This window comes from Astatotilapia calliptera, chromosome 15 (genome assembly GCF_900246225.1).
Source record: "Astatotilapia calliptera chromosome 15, fAstCal1.2, whole genome shotgun sequence".
NCBI lineage: Eukaryota > Metazoa > Chordata > Actinopteri > Cichliformes > Cichlidae > Astatotilapia > Astatotilapia calliptera.
In genome coordinates, this window is record NC_039316.1 from 8,568,375 (window position 1) to 8,591,434 (window position 23,060).

Below are 23,060 nucleotides of genomic sequence, written 5' to 3' on the forward strand. Positions count from 1 at the left end.
ACAGATGAGGGGCAAATCTTCACAGTGGTTTGTGCTTGTATGTTGCGTGCATGTGTACGAGAAAGCGAGCAGGCACGCGCACATGTACTGTAATGTTTGGGAATGGTTGGTTATGAAATATTTCAATTTGCTCAAGATCAAGTACCTGACCTGAGCTTGTCTGCACTAGTGGGGAAAAAACAAAACAACCTCCCCCGAAAAAAAAAAACCCCCACAGGAGTCCTAGTTGTCCAATCAGATAATCTGTCTGTATCTAAGGTGGCTTGTGGACTGTGATGCTTCCTGAATGGGTTCTCAATCACTTGAGGCTGTGCTTACAATAAAGCACCACATGATGGCACAATGTGACAAATGTGGATGCCAGATAGAAAAGGAAAACTCTCTCTCTCTTAATCTGGGCATTCATGATCTCCAAGATGAATAATGTCCCACTTTTATTACACAAAGTAATCAAATATTATTATAGCTAAATGTTTAACTTTATTATTTTTATGGTAACTTCAAAAAACAGCGCCCACAACTCAACAACTTAACCTGTACCACAGCGTGAGCATCAAGTGTCAAGACCTTCCTGGCCTTTACCACCAGATGGCCTTGTTGAATTGCACTTAAGAACATAACACTGTGGATCTACTGCAGGCCATACATATGTCTTACACCTTTCTTGTGTATTCATAGTCCATTAAGATATGCAGCACAGGAAAGAAAAAACTGAAATAGTGAAATAACTGAAAATAAGAGAACTGGTTATTGTTCCAATACAATGATTAGCTATACCACAAATTAAAAGGATTAAGAAACTCTTAAAAGCAACACCTTCTGCACAGGTGACTGAACAACCAGTCGTGGTTATTATATAGTTAACTAAAACTAAGCTCAAATAATTAGATAATCAAAAATAAAAACTTAAAAGAAAATAAACACTGACCAATATAATATTTTTAATAAATCAAAACTAAACGAGACTTAACAAACTTAATGAAGAGAAATGTTATATTCATACGTACCCAGCAGGTCCCTGAGATCATGTGATTGGGGCCTGCAGGCTGTGCAGGATCTCTCCCACTGAGCTTAAGAACTTTTGACTCTGTGGTATTTGTGCCATTTATACTGAAAGGTGATACATAAATGAAACATTACTTTACCTTTTACTTTCAGAAGGAGCCAAATCACTCTGATAACTAAATTAAAAATAAATTGGTTATGATTCTCACTTATAAATTTAAAGTTAAGTAAATAACTGATCTACGCACACCGGTCACTTCACTTCAACAACTCATCAACACTGGTCAGAGAAGACCAGACTGCTCTGAGCTGAAAGGAAGGCCACACCAACTCAAATAACCTTCTGTTACAACCAAGGTATGCAGAAGAGCATCAGTGAATGCACAACAAGGCAAATGAGCTACAGCAGTAGAAGACTACACTGGATGATACTCCTGCCAGCTAAGAAGAGGAAACTGAGGCTATAATTGGCACAGGCTCACCAAAATTGGACAAAAGAAGAATGTGGTGTATCCTGCCCTTTATTAACGCCTCGGCCTCATGGTAGTGCTGTAAAGATGTGGGCGACATTTTCCCTGGCATACTCAGATGCTCTCCACAAACACCAGAACAAGAAACGTGGGACAAAAGTCTGTGAGTAATGTTTCCAGCAACTTAGCAACGCTGGGGTTAAAGAAAGCTCAACGGCACTGAAGATGTATCAGAGAGAAATGTATCGGTGAATTTGTAAAACATTACTTGACGCCAAAGAGAATCCATACCTTTCACGGAGATGAAGAGCTCAACATCACACCTGCAGGAATGCGGAATGTTTCACGTTAGTCATACTAATTTCCTGTTGGGTGTAATGTTGTAATGTTGATTGTCGATTGTTACTCGTTTAACTCCGTGTCCACTAGGGGCGATGTTGCACTCATTTTTGGTTGCTCCACATATCTTTCAAAAACCTGGGGGGGTGGGGAGGATGGGGTGGACAAGTTCAGTGATGAAGACATTTACACTTGTGAGGGCATGAGTGACTTTTGCCAAGAGGCTTAACACTTTAATAGCTGTAAAATCGCTGTGTAGCTCCGAAAACCCATCGGCTGCTTGTTTGCTCTGTCCATTCTGTGCCTGGATGCCACTGTGAACTATTATTGGGATGGTAACGCCCTAACACTTGATGCCACATCCCCCTTCTCTTCCAAGTCTCTGGGCTCATTCTGAGAGAAGACACCCCGGGCAGAAGGCACAATGATGGGCAGCATCAAAGGACTCGAGAGGTTTGACAGCCCGGGGAAGGGACGAGGGCTCCGGGTAACCAGACCATTTAAAGTTGGAGAGCTCCTGTTTTCCTGCCCAGCCTACTCCCACGTGCTGTCAGTGAAAGAGAGAGGCTGCTACTGCGAGTTCTGCTTCACCAGGTTAACACTTTGGCAGTGCATCTTTTGCTCACCTCATTAAATGTATACATATATAAGCGCATTCTCTTAGGAAATTACAAAGCTACTGTGATGTTTTGTTTTGCTTTTTACTGGAAATGTGCTTATTAGTAGTTAGGACGATGTGAATTGTAACTAATGCACTACTCCTTTTTCCTGCAGGATCATATAAATTCTGCATATTTAAACACAAATATTGGTGCTTGTGCTGTCTGACATTTTTGTTTCTGCATGCAAGAAATTTGAATAAATGACTGCCAGTGCATCTTCTGAGCTGCCAGGTTGCAAGACGTATTGGGGAGAAAATGTAGCTTGATCATAAAAGTTAGCTTCACAGTTACAAACAGATGTTGAATGGCCATTTTAACATCCTATTTACACAATAATTGTCATAAATAGAGACCCTAAATCAACCACCAGAATCTGTTATGCCATATTCAAAAGCCAGCATCTCATATAAGCCCCAAGCTGCAGGTTTAATATTTGTGTTTATTTTGACAGTCTAGTAAGATCTGGCTAACAAAATGTAGAGACTGTTGGTCAGTTGCCAAGTGTTTTAGGAATTAAAAAGATATTTTTACTATTTCTAGAATTTTATTTTGAAAGTCTGTCAAACTTCTTGTAACACAGGAAGTTCCTTTAACTTTAGTTTTTGGCACTTAAAATTGTAAAGTAGCAAGAGTAAAGGTATGCCACATTATACATAGCCTGTTCCACAAATTTGCAACATATATGCAATTTAAAGTGAAAAAATATAGTCTGGTAATATGTTATCACAGTGTCCGGGCTTTAATCATGTCAATCTAAGAGATGTGTGACATATTCTAGCAGAAAAGTAGAAGAAAAGGGGTTTGGAAAGGCTTTTAATTAACTTTCAGTTTGGAAACAGAACCTGTGGAGGCAGATCTGTTCATAAATTGGTTCGACATACTGAAAGATCATTGTTGATCAAGAACCATTAAAATCAGTTGTGTAAAGCTTGCTTTAACTCAACAATTGAGCAAAAGACAGCATCCTAGAGACAACGTCCTTTGTGACTTGCTCAACTTTACACAGTTCAGTGGTAAGTTGACCCCTGAGTTACAGTTGCTCTTTGCAATAGGTAGTTTTAGTGTGTCATGCTTTCCCACTGGTTGCTCCGGCCCGTAAGTGCCTTATGTAAACCTAGTGTGACTGCGGATGGTAAGAGCCTCAGAATTATACTGGTGAACTTTTTGGCAGCTTTACTGATTCAGTGTGTTAAAAAGACAGCTGGCCTGTCAGAGGGTCTGCTCTATTAATACCACAGTAGGTTTTAAAGCCCTCCATTGCTATCAGTTACAACAAGCTACTAGCAACTGCTATTTCATGTGTCAAAGTTATGGAGCAAACATTTAAATGTCTATACATGCACAACTGAATACTATTATGCTACTACAATTCAGTATTACATAACCAGATGCATTCTTGTGGATATGTTGGCCCTTTAAAAATAAATGGTGCAAAGATGTGTACGGTCTCAGGGTGATTTCTTTTATATCAACTCAGTGCCATCCGCAGGGTAATAAAAAAAAACTGTTTTTGTAATTTATAGGACACAGCATTTGGCAAGATGTGGGAAGTGCAAGAAAGCCTTCTACTGCAATGTGAAATGTCAGGTAAGAAAACATCCTGCAAAGTCACAGCTCTTGTGTGAATTCTTTAAAGTGCACTGCGCAATAATTAAAAAAAAAAAAACACATCTATATTAAAACTTGGAGCTTAAAAAGTCTATTCCAGTAGTCATAAAGCCAGGGTACATCGCTGACAGGTCGCCTGTCCACCAAAGGGGCCAACACATGGAGAAAGCACAAACCCACAAGCACAAACCCTCACATCTCATACTTACAGCCAAAATAGATCTACCAGTTGGACCGTGGGAAGAAACCTACACAGGCATGGGGCCTCTTTGAATCATTCGATTTGAACCCAGAACCCTCTTGGTTTGCTAACCACTGTTCCATGCACTGCATTCACTACATATGTCATCATTATTTTATGGGTAAACATGACATCTAATCAATGTCTTTAGGCTCTTCAAATGTAAATCCTAAGAAGTGTAAAATGACAAAAAAAAATGTGCGACTGTAGAGAGGACAAACAAGTGGCGACACATCATCAAGCTAAGCTCTATATTTCTGCTTCAGTACTACTAAAGGTACAGTTGACAATAAGTGATAAAAGCCAAAAAGATTTTCAAATTATCCTGCTCTTGCAGCTCTGCTCTCAATGTTCCTCCCAGCAGACAAACGCAGGCATTTGCAGATGCTTCATGTGCACATATAAACAAAGTAAGTCAATTATAACATTTGATTTTATGTAAGATTGAAACCTGATTCTCCTTGGTGAAAGTCATCAGCTTAACTCATTGCACCATGAGAGCTTAGCTTATATCTTGAAAGGATTTCTACGATCTTTAGTTAAATATCTCAAAAGACCTGCTATTGGCCAAAGTCTCCCAACATTTGCTCAATTATTTTAGCCTGAAAACAGATCCCAGAGCAGGTGTACTCGTCTAGTTCTCTCTCAGACCTGTCAAATTAGAATTTAGTTTTCATATCCAGTGTCCAATGACATAAATATATCATTCATGTGTCTTCTAATGTAGTCTCAGCAGATGTACAGCTTAGCTGAACTTGGTTGTTCTATGCACTTCTATATGCATGCATAGCATGCTCTATTATGGAGTGTGTAGGATGCAGTGTTGTTTATAAAGTTGGGGACTAAGCAGATAATTGAGTGGGCCATTCCATGTTGGAGGAGTGAAGAAGCAAGGGTAACATTAGATTAACAGAGTGCCAGCATGCCACCATGCTACAGCTTAATGCCACAGCTGGTGGTGTCGCTTAGGGGTTGCCAACTGTTAGGCCTTCTGTTGTAGTGGTACATAAACTGTCAATAGTTGACTGAATTGAATGTACTCACATTTCACTTGGCCATAAAGTAAAGAGGGGCTTTTTGTTTTTTTATGCTATTATTGCATTTACGCGCTCCTTAGAAAGGGGACTGGGCCATGCACAAGCTGGAGTGTTCGGCAATGGTTGCTTTTGGAGAGAACTGGTGCCCGTCAGAGATATCCAGGCTGGTGGCGCGAATCCTTGCAAAGAAGGTTGGGCAGTTAATAATACATAAAATACAATAATCTCTTTTTTAATCGCTGTCCAGAGTTTCTTAAGGTCATTTCTGCTAAACATGTCTATTTTCTGCAGAAAATGCAGAAAGAGCGATGCGTTTGTGAGAAGATGTTGCTCATAGGAGAGATGCAATCACGTGAGTACTTATTTCTTTACAACACAAGGAGAAAAAACATACATGATTTCTTGATGGTGACTTGGCTGTGGTTGCTCTTTATGAACTACACTTATCTAGCCACCTGTGTAGTGTCTGTGCAGAAACACTCTACAAGTCAGTCCAAGAGATCCCTAGATACCCTCAAGATATCTCAGAGAAAAATCCACTGAGAAACACCCTCAACCACATCTATATATACCCTATAGATGTGGGTCAAGTGGTGTCCAGACTACATAACAAGTGTAAATGCTTGAACGTGAAATAGGAGCTCTTGGGAACACAGCGCAGATTGCATAAGTGTCTCTCAAGTCAAATGATGTTTGACCAAGTTAACAAGAAGAAACTTATAGTTCTTAGTGCAGTGCAAACCATTAAAAATGCATTTAGTTAATTTATGTGAAAATCCAAATAAATCATGTAAACGCAAATAGAGTTCAGTACAAGTGGATCCGTTTTTAGTGGCTTAACAAACAAAAAAAATGGTCTGGTACGAGGACTGGGCTGAACATTAGTTCAGAGTTCAAAGAAATATTTAATAAAAACTCAAATGTAACCAGAGCTCAAAAATATATTAGACTTAAGCCTCGACATTACTGATAAGACAGGAAAATAATAGGAATCCACACACTTTAGACCTCTCTAGACCCATCAACATGTATAACCAAACAAAAAAGAAAATCTTAGGGTGAAAAAAGCACAGCACCGTGAAACCAGTGAAACAATAAATTATTTTAAATGAAACCAAATTCTTTTATTGTAACAGACACAGAGGATGAAGATAATGAGAAAAGAGAGATGACCGAGGCAGACATTGCCAGATTCCATCGCTTTTACTCCAAACATCTGGATGTGCCGGACCACAAAGAGCTACTCACGCTCTTCTCCCAGGTAATGCGTTGTTACACCATGTAATTTTGATACAGTGAGGACTTTAAATATCAAAAATAAATGCAGGTATTGTGGTATGAAGTAGTAAAAGTTTTCTGTATCTGTCCTTGTGGCCACTGAGCTGAAAGGGGTGTTATAAAAGTGGTGCAGAGGGTGGTAAGCAATGTTCCCTCTAAGCTGGGCACGTGCGCAATTGCGCACTGCTGGCATGGTCTCTGCGCACAGAAAATCTGCGTTGCGCACAAAAAAAATCTAACCTGAATTGAAATTAAAATTAATACTTCAACAATCCTGTTTTGCAGTGTTAGTCAGTGAGTGACTGGCTGCTCCCATTTGGGATTAGAACGATGCCACCTTATCCCATAGTTCAGCCAATAATGCGTATATACGCAGCCAATCAACGCCATTGACAGGCTATGACAGCGTCCTTATGTGCCGACACCGGTGTTTTAGCTGGCAAAGCGGCGTGGCTGATGTGGAGTGAAGCCACGTTAATGACAACGTGTACAACCATTGGAGATGTGAGCAGGACAGACGGAACAATTGATGGAAAAAGTGTAGACTTTATACCAGTTTTTAAATTGTGTTGATAGGCCACGTAAAACCAGAGTAGTGATTAAAAAAAATGCAATGTTTGGTTTTCTTCCTGAATACTATCGTTGTTTATATTTACTGCGGGAAGAAACGATAAAAACGGCGTTTTATAAGAAAAAAGACTCGAAAGCGCTCTCCACCTGTGAGCAAAAACAACCCCCACCCCCTCTTCCTTTCCTATTCGTCCAAAAAAGTACGATGTCGACCAATCAAAAAATGATATGGCAACGTGGCATCTAGTTGTTAAGAAACGGGGTGAAGTTTTAGGAGTGACGGCGGTGTTTTGAGATGTGAGAGATTTGAGACGTTTAGCGCAAATCTTGTGTAGTTAGTGTGTAGTGTAGTCAATAGTTTTGTTGTTTGTGTCAGAACAAGGAAGCGACTACTGAATGTTACAGGTGTTACAGGAGTGATCTGCTGTTGTCAGGCCTGCAGGTATCAGGCTGTTGTTCTTCTTTATCTCATAGTGGACAGAAAAAAATTTTTGGAGTGGCACAAATAATTTGTGCACTACACAGGTCAATGAATAGATTTTTTTTTCATGGTAAGTGGGCTAAAGCAGTTAATTAAAAGTAATCTAACATAAATGTAAATGCTGTAATTTGATTATTTTAATAAACCATGTAACTTGGATGGATTAGATGCCGGCGTGACCACAGTGCACACGTCTGCTGTTGCTCACAGTGGTCCAAGGGACCGCTCAGGGAGTTTGTGTGCTCGCTCAGACAAGTGAAAAATTAGAGGGAACATTGGTGGTAAGGACCCATTAATTACCCACAGCCATTCTCCACAGTCACTTGTGTTACCTCTGCATCAGTATAGGAAGGAATCAATACGGTCTGTTGATCCAAACTGGATTTTACTGACTTCTGGGTGACGTGTCAAACGCCAGCTAGTTAGCTGATAGCTAAGCCAAGCCAGCACACACAGTTGTAGTCTAATTTTTATCATAACTCTTCTCTGTTCTTCTCTTTGTCTTAAACAATAGGTTGGCTGCAATGGTTTCACTATAGAGGATGATGAACTTTCCCACTTGGGTACTGCAGTCTATCCAGAGTAAGAAAGAAATGTCACGCACATGCATATGAGCACTTTTTGATTGATGACCCAAAGGAATGGGCATAACTTTTCTTCATAAAACAATAATATATGACAATAGGAAGAGAAAGCAAAAGTCCAAGAGACTGGCTCAAAGGTCATATGGAAGTAATCAAACTATGAAATGAATTGAAATGAGCTTTAAAGTCCGAAGAGACAGTGTTACAACAGCGCGTGCTGACAACTGGAGGGGAAAAGTGAACACAGGAAGTAGAAGAGCTAAGTGAAACTGATTTTGGGATTTCCTTAAAAACAGGAATTGACTTAAATACAACCCCCACACCATGAAAGGTTTTATGAACACGTGTAAGGTTTCAGCAGCACATATACTGCAAAGTACTTCCTTACATAACTCTACCTACTTTTGTGTCTCAGTGTTTTGTTTTGTTTTGTTTTTGATTTCCTGCACTTTGTGTTTTCTAATGACTTCTATGGATGTCAGACTTTTTATTTAGCTTTAAAAGGCAGTTTGTTTGGTTTGAAGTCACCAAAGGCCTAACTGTCCACAGGCAGCAATATGCATGATCTGTTAATGTCAGTTCACCTAGTTATTTATACTGTAGAGTAGTTCATCAGTGCAGCTGGCTTAAAAATTAGGATTAGCAAAGAGTGGTGCTGGTTTAGCTCACTGGATTGAGCAGGCAACCAATATGCCATAAGAATAATGCAGAGGCCTGCGTTTGAATCCACCACTAAAGCCATTTTCTTATTGTCTTTCTCCCAGCTTACCTGTCCTCTCTCTAATGTCTATAGGATAAAAGCTTAAATCCCCAAAATATGTAAATTAGCTTCGGAAAACCAAATCAGCATAACAATGTGATGCTAGAAGGAGAGGAGAGAAGAGAGGAGGATGAGTATACCGCCAGGACTTTTCATTTGAGCAGGGTTGTCAGTGACTTTGCTGAGTGCAAGACCCAAAAGATGAAGTTCTGATGGGCGAGTAATTTGTGTTTTTGTAAAGGATTTTAAATATTGTTACCACATGTTGAACACTCGTACTGTAATATGCGCATATGTAATACATGAGGAAGCTGGTCAATTGGAAATGATTGCTGAATGGGGAATTCTAGGATGGGGCTTCTTTGGTACAGTGACTTCATCCAGTCAGTCTGCAAGGACCTGCGGTTTACGGGCTTCTCTGGTTTGTTCCATGCTTACAGACATTGCAGTTGTCCTTATTTTACTTTAGCGAGCTAAATCTGTTTTTGGCTTGTGGTAACCTATTTGAAAAAAATGGTGGGAGTTTGTGGCACAGGCTTAAAAAAATGTGTCTGTTGCCCTGACTTCTGACTGCAGTTGTTGTTCATGATACTGATGAATAGCTGGATTATTGATTATTGTTATATGCTTTTTTCCAGCATGCAGCCCTGGTAATAACATATGTCAGTGTCATGCAAGAGCTCTGTGCAAGCACAGTTTTAGCCTTGTAGTAATACCACTTAAAAATAGTGAGTGATCATGCAAATGCTAGGAGTAATACTAAGCCTCAGTTTTTCCTTCTTATCCATAGTAAGAAGGGTTCGCTTTTGTTTAAATCACTTTCTTTCTTTTGATATCTTTCTCTCTGCACAGCATGGCCCTGATAAACCACAGCTGCCTTCCCAGCGTCATAGTCACGTACAAAGGGACATCGGCTGAAGTTCGGGCAGTGCAGGACATGAAACCTGGAGATGAAGTGAGGAAAAGAGACAGCTGCTATTAGAGGGGGTTGGGTTTTGATCCTTTTTTTTTTCTTTTAAGTGTGTGTGGAGGAGTTGGCTGGCCTTCCTATGCTAGGGCAGCACATGCTAGTTATGTCAGAGTTATTTGTCAATGGAAGATTGACTGAACAACTTTTAAGTTGGTGAGAAACTGATTTTTTTTATGTTAAAAATTAAACTCTGCAATCGCAACTTATTATAATCACTTAACATTAATGCTAGAAACAGGGAAAAGAGCTAGCCTGGCAAAGGTGAAAAGGTACAATTATAACAATAAAGTTTATTTCAACTGAACTCATCTTGTTTGTTTTATCAGCATAAAACTCTTAGAATGACAAGTTACAAGTACATTACTTAAAAAAAGATCAAAGAAGAAGAACAATGTGATTGACACACCAGTCTAAAAATTGTTAAGGGAAAGGTAGAGAACAGCAACATCGCTAATGAAAAGCACCATGTCAATGATAGGTCAGTGTGTCAAGAGAAGCAGGAGATCTGGTTTGAAGGAGGGATGCAGCAGCAGATTTCAGACGGGTTATTTTTAGCAAAACCTTTGCCCTGCGTCTTAGGAGCTATGTGGCAACAAGGAAGAGAAAAAACAATGTCAATGACAGAGAGTGTGCTTTATTTTGAATGTGTGTGTTAAATCCCCTTATAGGTGCTTATCAGCTACATAGACCTCCTCTACCCAACAGATGACCGCAATAACAGGCTGAGAGAGTCCTATTACTTTCTCTGTGACTGCCAGGAATGTAAAAGCAAGTCAAAGGTAAGACCTGGTAATATGTAGAATGGAGATTAAAGCCAAAAATTAATAATATGCATCATTTGGATGGGTGCACATGTAAGAACTGGGAAATGCTACATGCCACAAGGTATGTACTCTCACCGGCCACTTTATTAGATACACCTGGCTAGTACTGGATTAAATCTCCTTTTTCCTTCAGAAGTGCCTCAATTCCTCGTGCCATAACAAGGTGCTGGAAACTCCTCAGAGATTTTGGTCCATATTGACATGATGGCAACACACAGTTTCTGCAGATGTGTCCACTGCACATCCTTGATACAAATATCCTGCTCCACCACATGTCTAAAGGTGATCTGTTAGACTGATATTGATGATTGTGGAGGCCATTTGAATACAGGGAACTCATTTTCATGTTCAAGAAACTAGTTTGAATTTATCTGAGCTTTGTGACATGGTACATTTTCCTGCTGTAAGCAGCCATCAGAAGATGGGTACACTGTGGTCATGAAGGGATGGAGATGATCAGCAACAATGCTCAGTTGGTACTAAGGGGACTGAAGTGTGCCAAGAAACTACCCCCCACACCATCAGACCACCAGCAGCCTGAACCATTGAACCATTACTTTCATGTTGTTTAGATTAATTTCTGACGAAAACATCTAAATGAAATTGAGACTCATCAGACCAGGCAACATTTTTCAATTTTCCATCAACAAGGTATTTTCACCTAGAGCACTGCTCCATTTCACACAATTCTCTATAAACCCTAGAGATGGATGTGTGAGGAAAATCCCAGTAGATCAAAAAGAAGTCCTTTCTTCCCCATTCTGATGCTCAGTTTGAACTTCAGCTGGGCATCTTGACCATGTCTACATGCCTAAATGCACTCAGTTACTGCTATGTGCTTGGATCATTAAGATATCTGCATTAACAAGCAGGTGAAGAGGTGTACTTAACAAAGTGGACAGTGAGAGTATAATTTAGGAATTTGGAAAGCATTGTTTTGACTCTCACGCTCTCTCTCCTGTCTTCATCTATAGGACAAGGCAAAGTTAAAAGTACGTAAGCAGAGTGATTCCATTGAGCCAGATGTCATCAACAACATGGTTCGTTACGCCCGGAAAACTATCAGAGAGTTCCAGGAATTCAAACACACAAAGAATATCCTTCAGTATCAATAGATATCGTTTTGTGCCTTCTACATTGTATCGTAAACTTCATAAGGACCAAAAGGTGAAGAGAACTGTCAGAGTACTGTCAACAAGTTGAAACATATCAGCAATAGTTCAGCATTCAAGCCTAAGTTCCACATTTTCCTGCTTTATTCCAGTCAGTATATTATAATTATTGTCTTACAGATGAAATAGCTGCTTGACATTTATCATTTTTAAATAATTTATTTAGCTACTGCACATTTTTACCAGCAGCAACACCATGACCGACGGGAACTACAACAACAACACATTTCTGTACCTTAACACGTTTATATGACTGTTTGCCATAAAGATAAACCCTGATATCAAAGATAAAGTCACAAAAGTTAACAAGCGTTTAACTGGGAACAAAATGAGGATTGGAGATTTACACAAGTACTGAGTTGTGACCTTCTGAGGTGGAATTCTTCTGTCCCACAGAAGCCCATTTGAATCCTTTGCCAACTATGAGCTTGTAGCCTTGACTCAGTGCCACCCCCTAGTGAGTTGCTGGAGATGTGCGAGCAGAGCCTGGAGGAAATGGGAGCCGTGTTTGATGACTCCAATGTGTACATGCTCCACATGATGTACCAAGCCATGGGGATTTGCATGTACATGCAAGATCTAGATGGAGCTATCAGATATGGCGAGAAGCTTCTCAAACCTTACAGGTATTAACATAAAAACATGTCCCCCCCCCTCTGCTGTTCTTTCCAAATGTATTTGTTGTTGCTGTGTTTTTGTTGTTTGTTTTGTTTTGGAGGGTGGGGGTTGTTGTTGTTTTTTGGGTACTTAAAATTAGTCAGATATTACAGACTGTATTCCTGCAGGTTTCTTTATTCTGGGTAATGTGTTCATCTAAGTTTATTTGTGCCTTAATCTTCTATTTGTTTACATCAGAAAAATCTAAATATGAATGAATTATGCTCAACTAAAACCAATAAGCCACCATACATAAATACATAATTTCAGCTTAAAATCGGCCTTTTTCAAATCGCTGCATTTTATCAACCGTTATGATATTAGCTCATGTTTAAAAGCATTTTTCAAGTAGTATTTTTATTCCAATCTCCCAAAAGCTGGTATAATTTTGAAAATTTGCAAAGTTTGGGGGTTTTCTGTGTTTTTTTACTAACTGTACTGCATCTAAAAAGATCGGTGTTATCTTAGATGTGTCTTTTTTCTTCTTCTTTCATTTGCTTATGTGATCTTGGTTCAATGCAGTCATCTCTATCCACCTTACTCCCTTAATGTCTCGTCCGTCTACCTGAAACTGGGCCGATTGTACTTGGGACTAGAGAGGCAATCAGCGTGCACCAGCGCTCTCAAAAAGGTAACATTAGACTGTCTAAATACGAAATAAATACTAACCAGTGAACAACTATTAATAAGGTAATAGCAATGTTTTTTCTATTACACTGCCTGGCCAAATAAAAGTCACCAGCTGGATTTAAATAAACTTAAACAGATAAGCACTTATCTCTGTATAATTACTTGAAGTGATTGAAATGTCTAGGCTAACCCTAACTAACTCTTATTTCTTAAAACAACCAGGTCGGAAATGTATAATTATGTTTAATAGTAAAATCAAGCGCATTTCTACATTCACAATGTGAAGAGAGAAACAGGAATCAAACGGCTGTGTAGGCCTAAGGAAACCACTTATCAATTGGTTAATTAGAAAAGATTGGATCTGGAACAATAAAGGTCTTATGAGTCTGGCTTTACCCTGTTCCACAGTAATGAGGCATCAGGATAAGAAAAGAAGCAGATGAAGTGATGCACACATTATGGCTAGTGCCTACAGTACAAGCCTGTGGGGGGCAGTGTTAGGATTGGGTTTACTTGAGTTGGTCAGGTATTATGTGCCCAAAAAATGAGGTCAGCTGACTACCTGAATATAGAAAAGTGTTCACCTTCAGTATACCTACACATTGAAATAACATACATACAGCAATTGTGTGATGTTAATTAATAATAAATTTACTTGCATTTCTACAGGCAATGGCTATAATGGAGGTGGCTCATGGGAAGGATCACTTTTACATTGAAGAGCTGCGTAAAATGATAGCACAAAAATAAAGAGAACAAGAGAGAAATACCAAGACTGATCCATAAGGACTGCATACACTTTCCAAACTTTGTCTTATCCAAATAATTTATCTTGGTTTTTTCAGGAGTATGTCTTCACGGTTATTTATCCTGCATCTTCCTATCAGTTAGACGCAGGATACTTTTGCAACAAGCAGGTATTTATTGTGGAATTTGCATGAAAATATGACTTTGTGGAAGGTGTTTTGTTTTTTAAATCAAGTAAATAACTTTGATTTGGCTTGAGACTACAGCTGTACTTTGTAACCCAAGAGTTGAGTTGTTTATGGAGGTACGCAAATAGGAGGATCAATGCGTCATGCAATCAGGAGAGCTGCATCACCATATGGGGCCTGTTAAATAAAATTAATGTATCCCTGTGATGGTGGATGCTTCAGCACCTCCTAGAACTCCTTTTATCTGATGTTGATGTTTCACTGTGATCTCGATGCTGCACTTTTAAAGAAAATAAGGCTTTATTGCATAATGAGCAAGTACAACAGCTTCAAACATGTCTGGGGAGAGAAAACTGAAAAATGCATATACAAAACATATGTACACATATTGAAATGTATTTAGAAGTTCTGCCAAAAAAATTAAAAAAGACAACTTGAGGGGAAAAATTAAATATTAACAAACAGTGGAATGCTGTGTGAGAAAATACTGTCAAAGAGAACAGGAGTGCAATAAAACACTTAAATGTCAAGAGAGCACGAAGCTTATATTTATCAGAGAATATATACATAAAAAATTTTTTAATCCATGCATAGTTTACTATGTTGCGGTATTTTAAGGGTACCAAGTCAAGGAAGGAAACTATAAAAACACTTGCAGAAATCTTTTTTCACATGCCCATTATGTACAGAGTTATGCTGGACATGGCTGGCTTTGCATTACAATTCAGAGAAGCAGGAAAACATATTTAATGCAATATGGGAAAAAAATCATTCAGAACGCAATTTTACAAACAGGACATGGCAACACATTTTTCTTCAGCTGGGTTTGGATACGATTATTAGAATTTCTTTGTTTCTACAATGAAACCTAAAAAGTAATGAATTTAGCCAAAAACCTAATCAGTACAAAGAGTGTATCAGCCCATCAGCTTCTCCCCGTAGTTACATATTACTACAATAAGGCACAATGACACATTATACACAGCACTTGCTGCATATGGACAAAGTTGTATCACCAATTCCAGAGTTTTGAAATGTTTATGATGATAAATGATACATATATATATATATATATATATATATATATATATATATATATATATATATATATATATATATATATATATATATATATATATATACACACACACACATATATATATATAAAATTCTTTAGATGATAAAGAATTGCTAAAGTGTACTTTGTTTGTCTGCCTGAAAGGAACTTAATTGAAATGCCTCCTCACAAAGACACATTGGAGTTTTTCCAAAAACTTAAAAAGAGTTCAAAAGATCAACATGGTTGCCATGGCAAAGGTGACCACAGCCTTTATAGAAATAAATAAAAAATTTCTTACAAATTTGAAGTAAATACTTGCTGTATTAAATCAATACAGGAATAGGATCATTTTAGAACAGCGATTTAAGAATACTTTTGTTTGGCAAACTCTTTCAGAGTATAGCAATAATACTGCTGCCACCTACTGTTCATGCAGCATAATGCCATTTCTAATGATGGCTAAATGAGAAATGTACCAGTGGTGCGATATCTCCTAATTGAAACTGAGATTTAATTTCTCTAGATACTTCTTAAGAAACCTGAAGCTGAAAAAACCTGAAGGAATATGCATGTTTCACACAAAAAGTCCAAGATCAAAGGGGGAGAAGGAACAAAATTTGAAATACACCGATTAGGAGAAATGGCTGTCAGTTTCTATACAAGCCCACCAGATCCGTTCCTCCCTTGAGGTGAGTTTTGGGTTAGAATTTACATACAGATGAAGTGCCACACAGAAAACACGAATCTCTGTTCTTCCTTCCCTCCAGCTACCAGTATACTGTGTTTGTTGTACTGTCCTCATGCTGACTTTAAGTACTCCGGAGCAGCCGATAGGTGCTCGGGTTCAAATAAGGCGGGAGTTCTTGAGAAACTGGATAAGAACCTGGTGGACAAACTTATACTGGGATATGGTCTGTACCATTAGCATCCTCTGCTGCCTCAGCTCTGATAGCATTGTGGGAACCTCCACGGGCTGAAGGGGAGAGAAGAAAAAAGAAAGAAAAGGACAACAGTGAGAGCCGGTCAAATGTTTTTGATTGAGGTGTAACTTTATGTAGGAATAAAATTAGATAAAAGTGGGATTATGTATATCTTGCATGTAAAATATCCTAATTTACCAAGTTAAAAACATGCTTCTAAGGGATGCATGTATCCTGCGACTGTCAAAGAAAGTCAGGGACTCTAAAAATGTTCTATACCTTCACTAAATTTTAAATTTGCAGCCCCTTAAGGAAATCATCCACACACCTCATTGTGCTCCAAACACCTGATCATGAGCTCAGTTAGGATGACCACTCCAGTTCGACCTACACCGGCGCTACAGTGCACCACCACAGGTGGATTGAGGCTCTTTGAGGTGTCCAGCATAGAGTTAGTGTGTCTCCTCACAGACTGGATCTCCTCCAGATATGCTTCAGATAAGAAAAGTCACATTGATGTCATGTTTAGTCTTTATGCTGGCTCTGTCCTTACACATATCTGATAAAGCATATTTTTAATAAATGACGGGGCGGCCGTACTTACAGAGAAATCCCAGTACATATTCAGGACAGCCCTGCTCAGGCCAGTCTGTGTATTGCAGATGCCAGACCGTCCTCTCCTGGCCAGACAGCAGGTGTTTAACCTTCAGCCCCGTAGTGGCGTAGCACCCTGAGTCCGTGCGAAATTTGGTGGTCACCTTGAACTTGCCGTGAGTGGCTGAGTTGTGTTTGGAGCCCAGTTTAGGCCAATAGCGATGACTCTTGGACCTGCCGCCCTCCTAGATGAAAGGACGACAAGCGCCAGATGAGAAGTGATTCGTGGGTGATGGGAATGAAGAAAAGAAGCAGATGAGGCAAATTAGATGTCAACAACGAGTCCTGGCCCTTAGAAATAAACCTAAAGTCACAGTGACACAAACTCACCACAGTGTCATTTCTCTCACAGACAGGAAGCTTAAAAAAAAATCCACATCTGTGTGTATGTGTGTGTCAGTGTACCTCCTCGGCAGTAACCATGGCGATAACGTTGACCCCCTGCTCCCAGACCATCTGCCAGAAGTCAGCACAGGTGTTGGCTAGTGGACCCTGGGTAGCAATGTAGTGCCATGCCTCCCCTCTGATCATGACCTGGGAAGACATGCAGAATCAATTAGTGGATATTACAATATGCAGTGCATATGCAATCAGCCTCAAATATACAAACAAACGCTTTTTTGTTTATCAAGAAATTAAGCCAAATGAAAGAAAACAAACACAGGAGCAGGTCTAGTAATGAACAATGTCTGCAAGTAGCATGGGGTAAATGGAAACATTGACAGGTAGCTAAAAGTAAATGACTGGCAGTTTAGATATTCAACATACAGTCATGTAAAAAACTAAGCACACCAACACTGCTTCAGTAAGATTAAAAATTGGAAAGTTGCAGCCAGGTGCTGCTGATCAAATGCATTTGATTAAATGATCATCAAGTCCAAGAGCTACATCTCAGACTCTTAACATGCTAACTAAGGCCTTTAATGTTAAACTTCACAACAGTACAATTAGAAAAAGACTGAATAAGTATGGCTTGTTTGGAAGGAATGATAGGAGAGACCCTCATCTCTCTAAAAAATATAATATGGAAGCATGGCTTAGGTTTGCAAAGTTGGACAGATGAGACCACAGTGGAGATGTTTGGCCATAATGCAGCAACACCTCCAGCACAAACACCACTGCCCACTGTCAAGCACGGTGGAGGAGAGGTGATGATTTGGGTTTATTTTGCAGCCACACGAAAAGAAGTATTCTAGAGTCAAATCTGAAGTCTGTCCGACAGCTAAAGCTTGGCCAAAAACTGGGTCAAATGTGACAAAAAGCCAAAGCAGCAAATCTACAATCGAATGGCTGAAAAAGGAAAGAATCAAGGCGCTCCAATGGCCAAAAGTCCAGACTCAAACCGACTAAAGTGCTGCAGTAAGACCTTCAAAGAACTGTGAATAAATGAATGCACACAACCCTGAATGAACTGAAGCAGCATTATAAAAAAAAGAGTGGACTTAAATTCCTCCACAACAATCTGAGCAACTAATTAAAACCATACAGAAAATCATTACATTCGTTCTACAAGCTACTGAATCATGAGATGTACCTAGAATATCACAGAACTGTATAGAGTCTAGTGAAAACTATTTATTTATAAAAGTACAGCCAGCGTTTAAAATTGCTGAGTATAAGTAAAGTTTAACTGTTGAAAATGTTAGACTGATAATAATCAGCTGCTAAATAGAATAAAGGTCGATTAATAGAACAGTGGAAGTAAAAATAACTGATGAAAGCTAATGGCTGAAAAGACGGTACTCATTGATAAACAGCTAACGCAGTTTATCGTAAATGATTAATGGCAGACTGATGCGATTGCTCAGAGTAAATGGCAAGCTAAAAGGAGTCCAGGTCAGGTTTAAAGTCTGTCTTACAGGGCAGAACAGAACTGACAGAAACCAATGTATTAAAGTCAATGACTGTATATAAACTATAAATAAAAAATAGTGCTGCCTCCTCACAGAAGTTCAGCTCACCTACAGACATCTATAATATTCACAACCACTGGAGGGCAGTGTAAACACCTGTTACTTTTATCCACAGCGGGATCGCTTTTCTTTCATTTATAACTCTATTAACTCCTTATCTCTAGTTTTCTTCCATTTCCCCTTCCTGATAACCACAAGACCACAAATAACACTTAAATACGTCCAATCTTTAGCTCACTCCGACCACAGAAACTTCAGTACTATTACATAAAGGGCATGTCTCAGCTGATTTCTCAGGCCACCTCGTGACTATAAACACTGTATTAAGAGACGGATGGGGAATAAACAAGGTCTTTTTGTTCTGCGGCAACCACCTTAAATGACAGGGGAGTAAGAGGGTTACACTGTGGTAGGCAGCGACTCAGTGCTGCTTTGGTGCACAACGTACACATGGCATGCAGACACACGCGTATGCACAAGCTTGCATACACATGCTGTTTGCAACTAAACATGAATAAAGAGCCAGTGAGAGCGACTCAGGTTGTTTAAGAGGGTTTTGGAGTTTGGACAACATTCTTTGGGAATTCCACAAGCTCTGGGAGCTTAAAGGCACAAACAGCCTTCAATAGCTGCCTTTCATCCTTTCCTCCGAGCCATTCCCTGCTTAGCAATGACTGCAACAAAGACTAGAACAAAACTGAAAGCATCAACCTTATACTCTGTTTTCATTTAGGCTGTATGATGTGGGTGTTGCAAAGCACTTTGAGACAGCTATTCTGTTTAAGAGTCATGTAGATAAACCTAAGTATTGTAAAACAACTTGTGATATATTTTATTACTCAAGTATTTCTTCTTAAATTGAAACCAACCAGCAATCAAGTCACAGTTGCAGAGCTGACATTATTTGAGCCACCCGAAGAAAGCCACAGCTACATTAGTTGGGGTAATATCTCTTATCATCGCTGTCCAATGAAAAACATGTGCTTCGGATTTTGGTTTGGATAAAGATATCTTGATTGATGAGTTTAGCTTCTTAAGTTTGGATTGAGCTTTTCTTTGGACATCACTCTTAAAAATGCACAAATTTAATGGGCAGACACAGAAGGCATTAAATCTGTCAAACTCAGCACTGTGCATGAGTCATGGAGTCATGATTACTCATCTTTTTTGTTCTTTTTTGTGTGTATATAAAAAAAAGAAACAAAATATGTATATAGATACGTATAGATACAGATATATAGATATGTATAGATACAGATATATATTTGAATCTATGAAATATGACAAAGATAACTTCCACAGTTTCAGTTTGACACATATTTTCTGTTTCCGTTTGAGTAATTTCTCAACAGGAAGGTGGTTCCCAAAAACCTCTTAGCCAAATACTTTGGCTATCTTGGTGTAATGTGTAGTGTGACCTTAAAAAAAAAAATGAGGAAACACCATTCTTAAGGAAGCCTAAACAGTAAGAAAAACCTGAGGTATGTCCAGTTACACAAGAACTGGACTGAAAGTCAGGGGCAACAAAAGACCTCTGACTATCCATTAAGGAACATGGAGAAGTATTATTGAAGACTACAGAAAAGGAAATGAAGGGAAACTCAAGACTTTTAAACAGTACTGCAAAAGCCTGGATCACACACAGATAAGCATGGCTGTGTATACCTTGATATGCGAGGCATTTATGTAGCCTGTGTTGTTCTCCTTGTTGGGTACAAGCTCAACTCGATTCTCCTCATAAGGAACAACATCACGGAAACGGTTGCGCTCTGCATTTTCGGGCAGAGTTGCTGTTGTGAGAATACAGTCTGCCCTCTTCTTGGGCACCTGCTCATACTCTGTAAAGACCCGCTCTTCTTCTAGCTTCAACTCCAAGGTCTTACACTAGAGAGAGAGAGGGAGAGAAAAAGTAGAGGGTGTTTATTATTCAGAAGTCTCTCTTTCAGTCCCCAAAAAGGCACTCATTCATTTACATCACACCCCGACAAAGGCATTCGAATCCAACACTGTTATCGTATAACACTCACGTTTTTAAATTCTCCTCAGTCTCCTCATGATGCTCACAAGTATTCATACTGAATCAATATAGTCAGGAAAGAGCCGAATACGCAGCAGCAGTGGTGTTTATTAGGCCAGTCATGTCTGAGAGGCCAGAATCTCTTTCTGTCTCTCTTTCTCTGTCTGGCTCGCTCTCTCTCAGGTCACATTCTTAACATACCAGCAGGCCCAGAGGCGATAAGCACTACCGTGCCACACGTTCCACAGCCCACTTAGGGTTTGCCCCCATTAGCTTAGCAACAGTTGGGACAAAGACTGGGATTCACACCTCCACGCTCAAAAGGGAGCCAAACACACTGGGGATCTACTTGGGCAGTGGAATTCATTAAAATGATGTGATTAATAGAGACTGTGAGTTTTGGTGTGACGATGACCAAACAAACTTTTTGGGGAGATTTAAAGCTTTTATGATTATTCGGTTTAAATAAGCTTAAATAAGACCTAATCCTGAACATCAACTCTGGTATGTTATTCTTGATATCAGTTCTTTAAATACTCGTTTTAGTAATTGTGATTTTTTTTTAAGAGCTTAAAAAGCCTTTTCTATCTTTAATATGATAAGTTTCCAATTACATACATGTCAGTAAATCCCAAAGGTTTTGGGTAAAGTAAATGTAGTAATAAAGTAGCAACAAAACAGATGAGTAAAATGAATTCCCAGCAGCATATTTTTTAAAGGTTGTCTGTAAATTAGCAGGACTTTTTTACTATATGTTACAAAATATACAGAATAATACAAAGTTACAGTCATGAAACCCTTAAACTTTAACCATAATAATGTATATGTTGTACAAAAAGCAAGCATCCTACCCTTTCATCAGTAGCCGCCTTGGCGCCTTCCTCCCCTGGACTCTCGGGGACAGGCATCCGGGCGACGTAGAGCCCGTTGAGTGCGGCCATCATCAGCGGCCTCTTCATGGAGTCCACAGACATCTTCTGTCTCTCCAGCGTCTTCAAGAGAGAGAAAAATCCTGTTGTCATGCTTACAGGCACCAGCAGGTTTGCAAGACTGACTGACCTGCCATTGCACAAGTACAGTGTTCACGCAGATGTGCATGAGCAGTAGTGGGTGGGGAGAATTTCCCGTGCATGTGCATAAACTGCCCGTACCAATCCCCTTGTAATAAGTCCAAAGGTGAGAAACAGGAAGCCCACTACACAAAGCCTATTAAGAAAGAGTTCTTATCCATCTGGTTGCCTTCATCCTCGTTTGTCCTTCTTACATGTTATTAATTGTTTCATCTTTGTTTATTCCCACCTACCTCTTCAGCTTCTGTTTGATTACAACACACCCTCTGTCATCCTGACTCTCTTTCTCGCTTCCAAACACTGACCCACATTGCACCGTCTCCTTCCTCGAAGGATTACCTCTCCTAATCTCTGATGCTATTAAACCTCCAGGACAGCGCCGCCCTTCCCCTTTCCACCTTCTTGATCCCCCATGGGGCAGTCAAAACAACAGCTTGGGGGTCATAAGGGGTACCCTCTATGCATAAGATAAAGCAGCTGGCATAAAAGGGCTTTAGCAGCTTTGGACAGCAGTGAGAAGAAAACATTCTTTAAGTTTTATTGGCTAAAATCACACACACCTGCAATCACAGACAGACAGGTTTATCTCTAGGAGGCAATTATTTATGACTGGACTGGTGCTGGGTCAGATGTTTGCATATTAACAGAAGGCCCACCGACACAAAAACACCCAACTCGAAGAATAATCGGAAGGCTTAGTAAGGCTTTTAGCTGCCTCGGGGAATTCAGAGTCCAGTGCTGCCCTTTTAGGTGCTGAACTCCAGATTACTGCTAATCAGGAGCTTTGAAACTAGTGAGCAGACAACAGACTGTAATATTTAAAACTATACCAGTACAATGGCTTCAGAGGTGTCAGGCACTGACATTATATTTAATAATTTCATGCTAAACATTTTTATTCCATATGGAAAGGTAATAGAAAAAAATTGTGAATGTTATAAACATAGATAAAATTTAACATCATATGTTGCATTGTATTATTAAGTTAAAAAAAAGTATTATTAAACAGAAAATGTTTTGCATGGTATTATTATATTTAAGTAAAAATGTGTTAAATTGTATTATTGAGTAAATGTGTTATATTGTAATATTAAGTAATAAATGCATTACATTGCTTTACGTAAAAACATCGTTACACTGTGTTAAAATGTAGAAATGTGTTAGTTCTAAAATTTGAGGGAACGGCTGTGAAGATGTAGAATG

General features: G+C 39.2%; 2 protein-coding genes across 2 annotated transcripts in view; one reads left to right on the forward strand and one right to left on the reverse strand.

Moving 5' to 3' along the window:
• The first annotated feature begins 1,355 nt into the window (after positions 1 to 1,355).
• Positions 1,356 to 14,753, forward strand: LOC113006810 (N-lysine methyltransferase SMYD2-like). The gene is made up of 13 exons (XM_026142998.1): positions 1,356 to 1,638; positions 2,194 to 2,408; positions 4,000 to 4,063; positions 5,443 to 5,553; positions 5,654 to 5,714; positions 6,499 to 6,623; positions 8,206 to 8,273; positions 9,888 to 9,990; positions 10,674 to 10,784; positions 11,804 to 11,924; positions 12,453 to 12,627; positions 13,181 to 13,289; positions 13,958 to 14,753. The coding sequence occupies exons 2-13, from the start codon at positions 2,239 to 2,241 to the stop codon at positions 14,036 to 14,038; spliced, it is 1,299 nt and encodes a 432-aa protein (XP_025998783.1). The 5' UTR covers positions 1,356 to 1,638; positions 2,194 to 2,238; the 3' UTR covers positions 14,039 to 14,753.
• Positions 14,754 to 15,373: 620 nt separating this feature from the next.
• The window catches only part of LOC113037556 (protein tyrosine phosphatase non-receptor type 14), a 45,071-nt gene continuing 37,384 nt past the window's right edge, over positions 15,374 to 23,060 (reverse strand). The window contains exons 15-20 of the mRNA XM_026194791.1: positions 21,639 to 21,779; positions 20,436 to 20,654; positions 17,263 to 17,391; positions 16,808 to 17,042; positions 16,532 to 16,695; positions 15,374 to 16,256 (exon numbers count right to left, since the gene is read on the reverse strand). Coding sequence (XP_026050576.1) covers positions 16,128 to 16,256; positions 16,532 to 16,695; positions 16,808 to 17,042; positions 17,263 to 17,391; positions 20,436 to 20,654; positions 21,639 to 21,779 — 1,017 coding nt within the window. The 3' untranslated portion in view covers positions 15,374 to 16,127. The remainder of the gene's footprint in view (positions 16,257 to 16,531; positions 16,696 to 16,807; positions 17,043 to 17,262; positions 17,392 to 20,435; positions 20,655 to 21,638; positions 21,780 to 23,060) is intronic.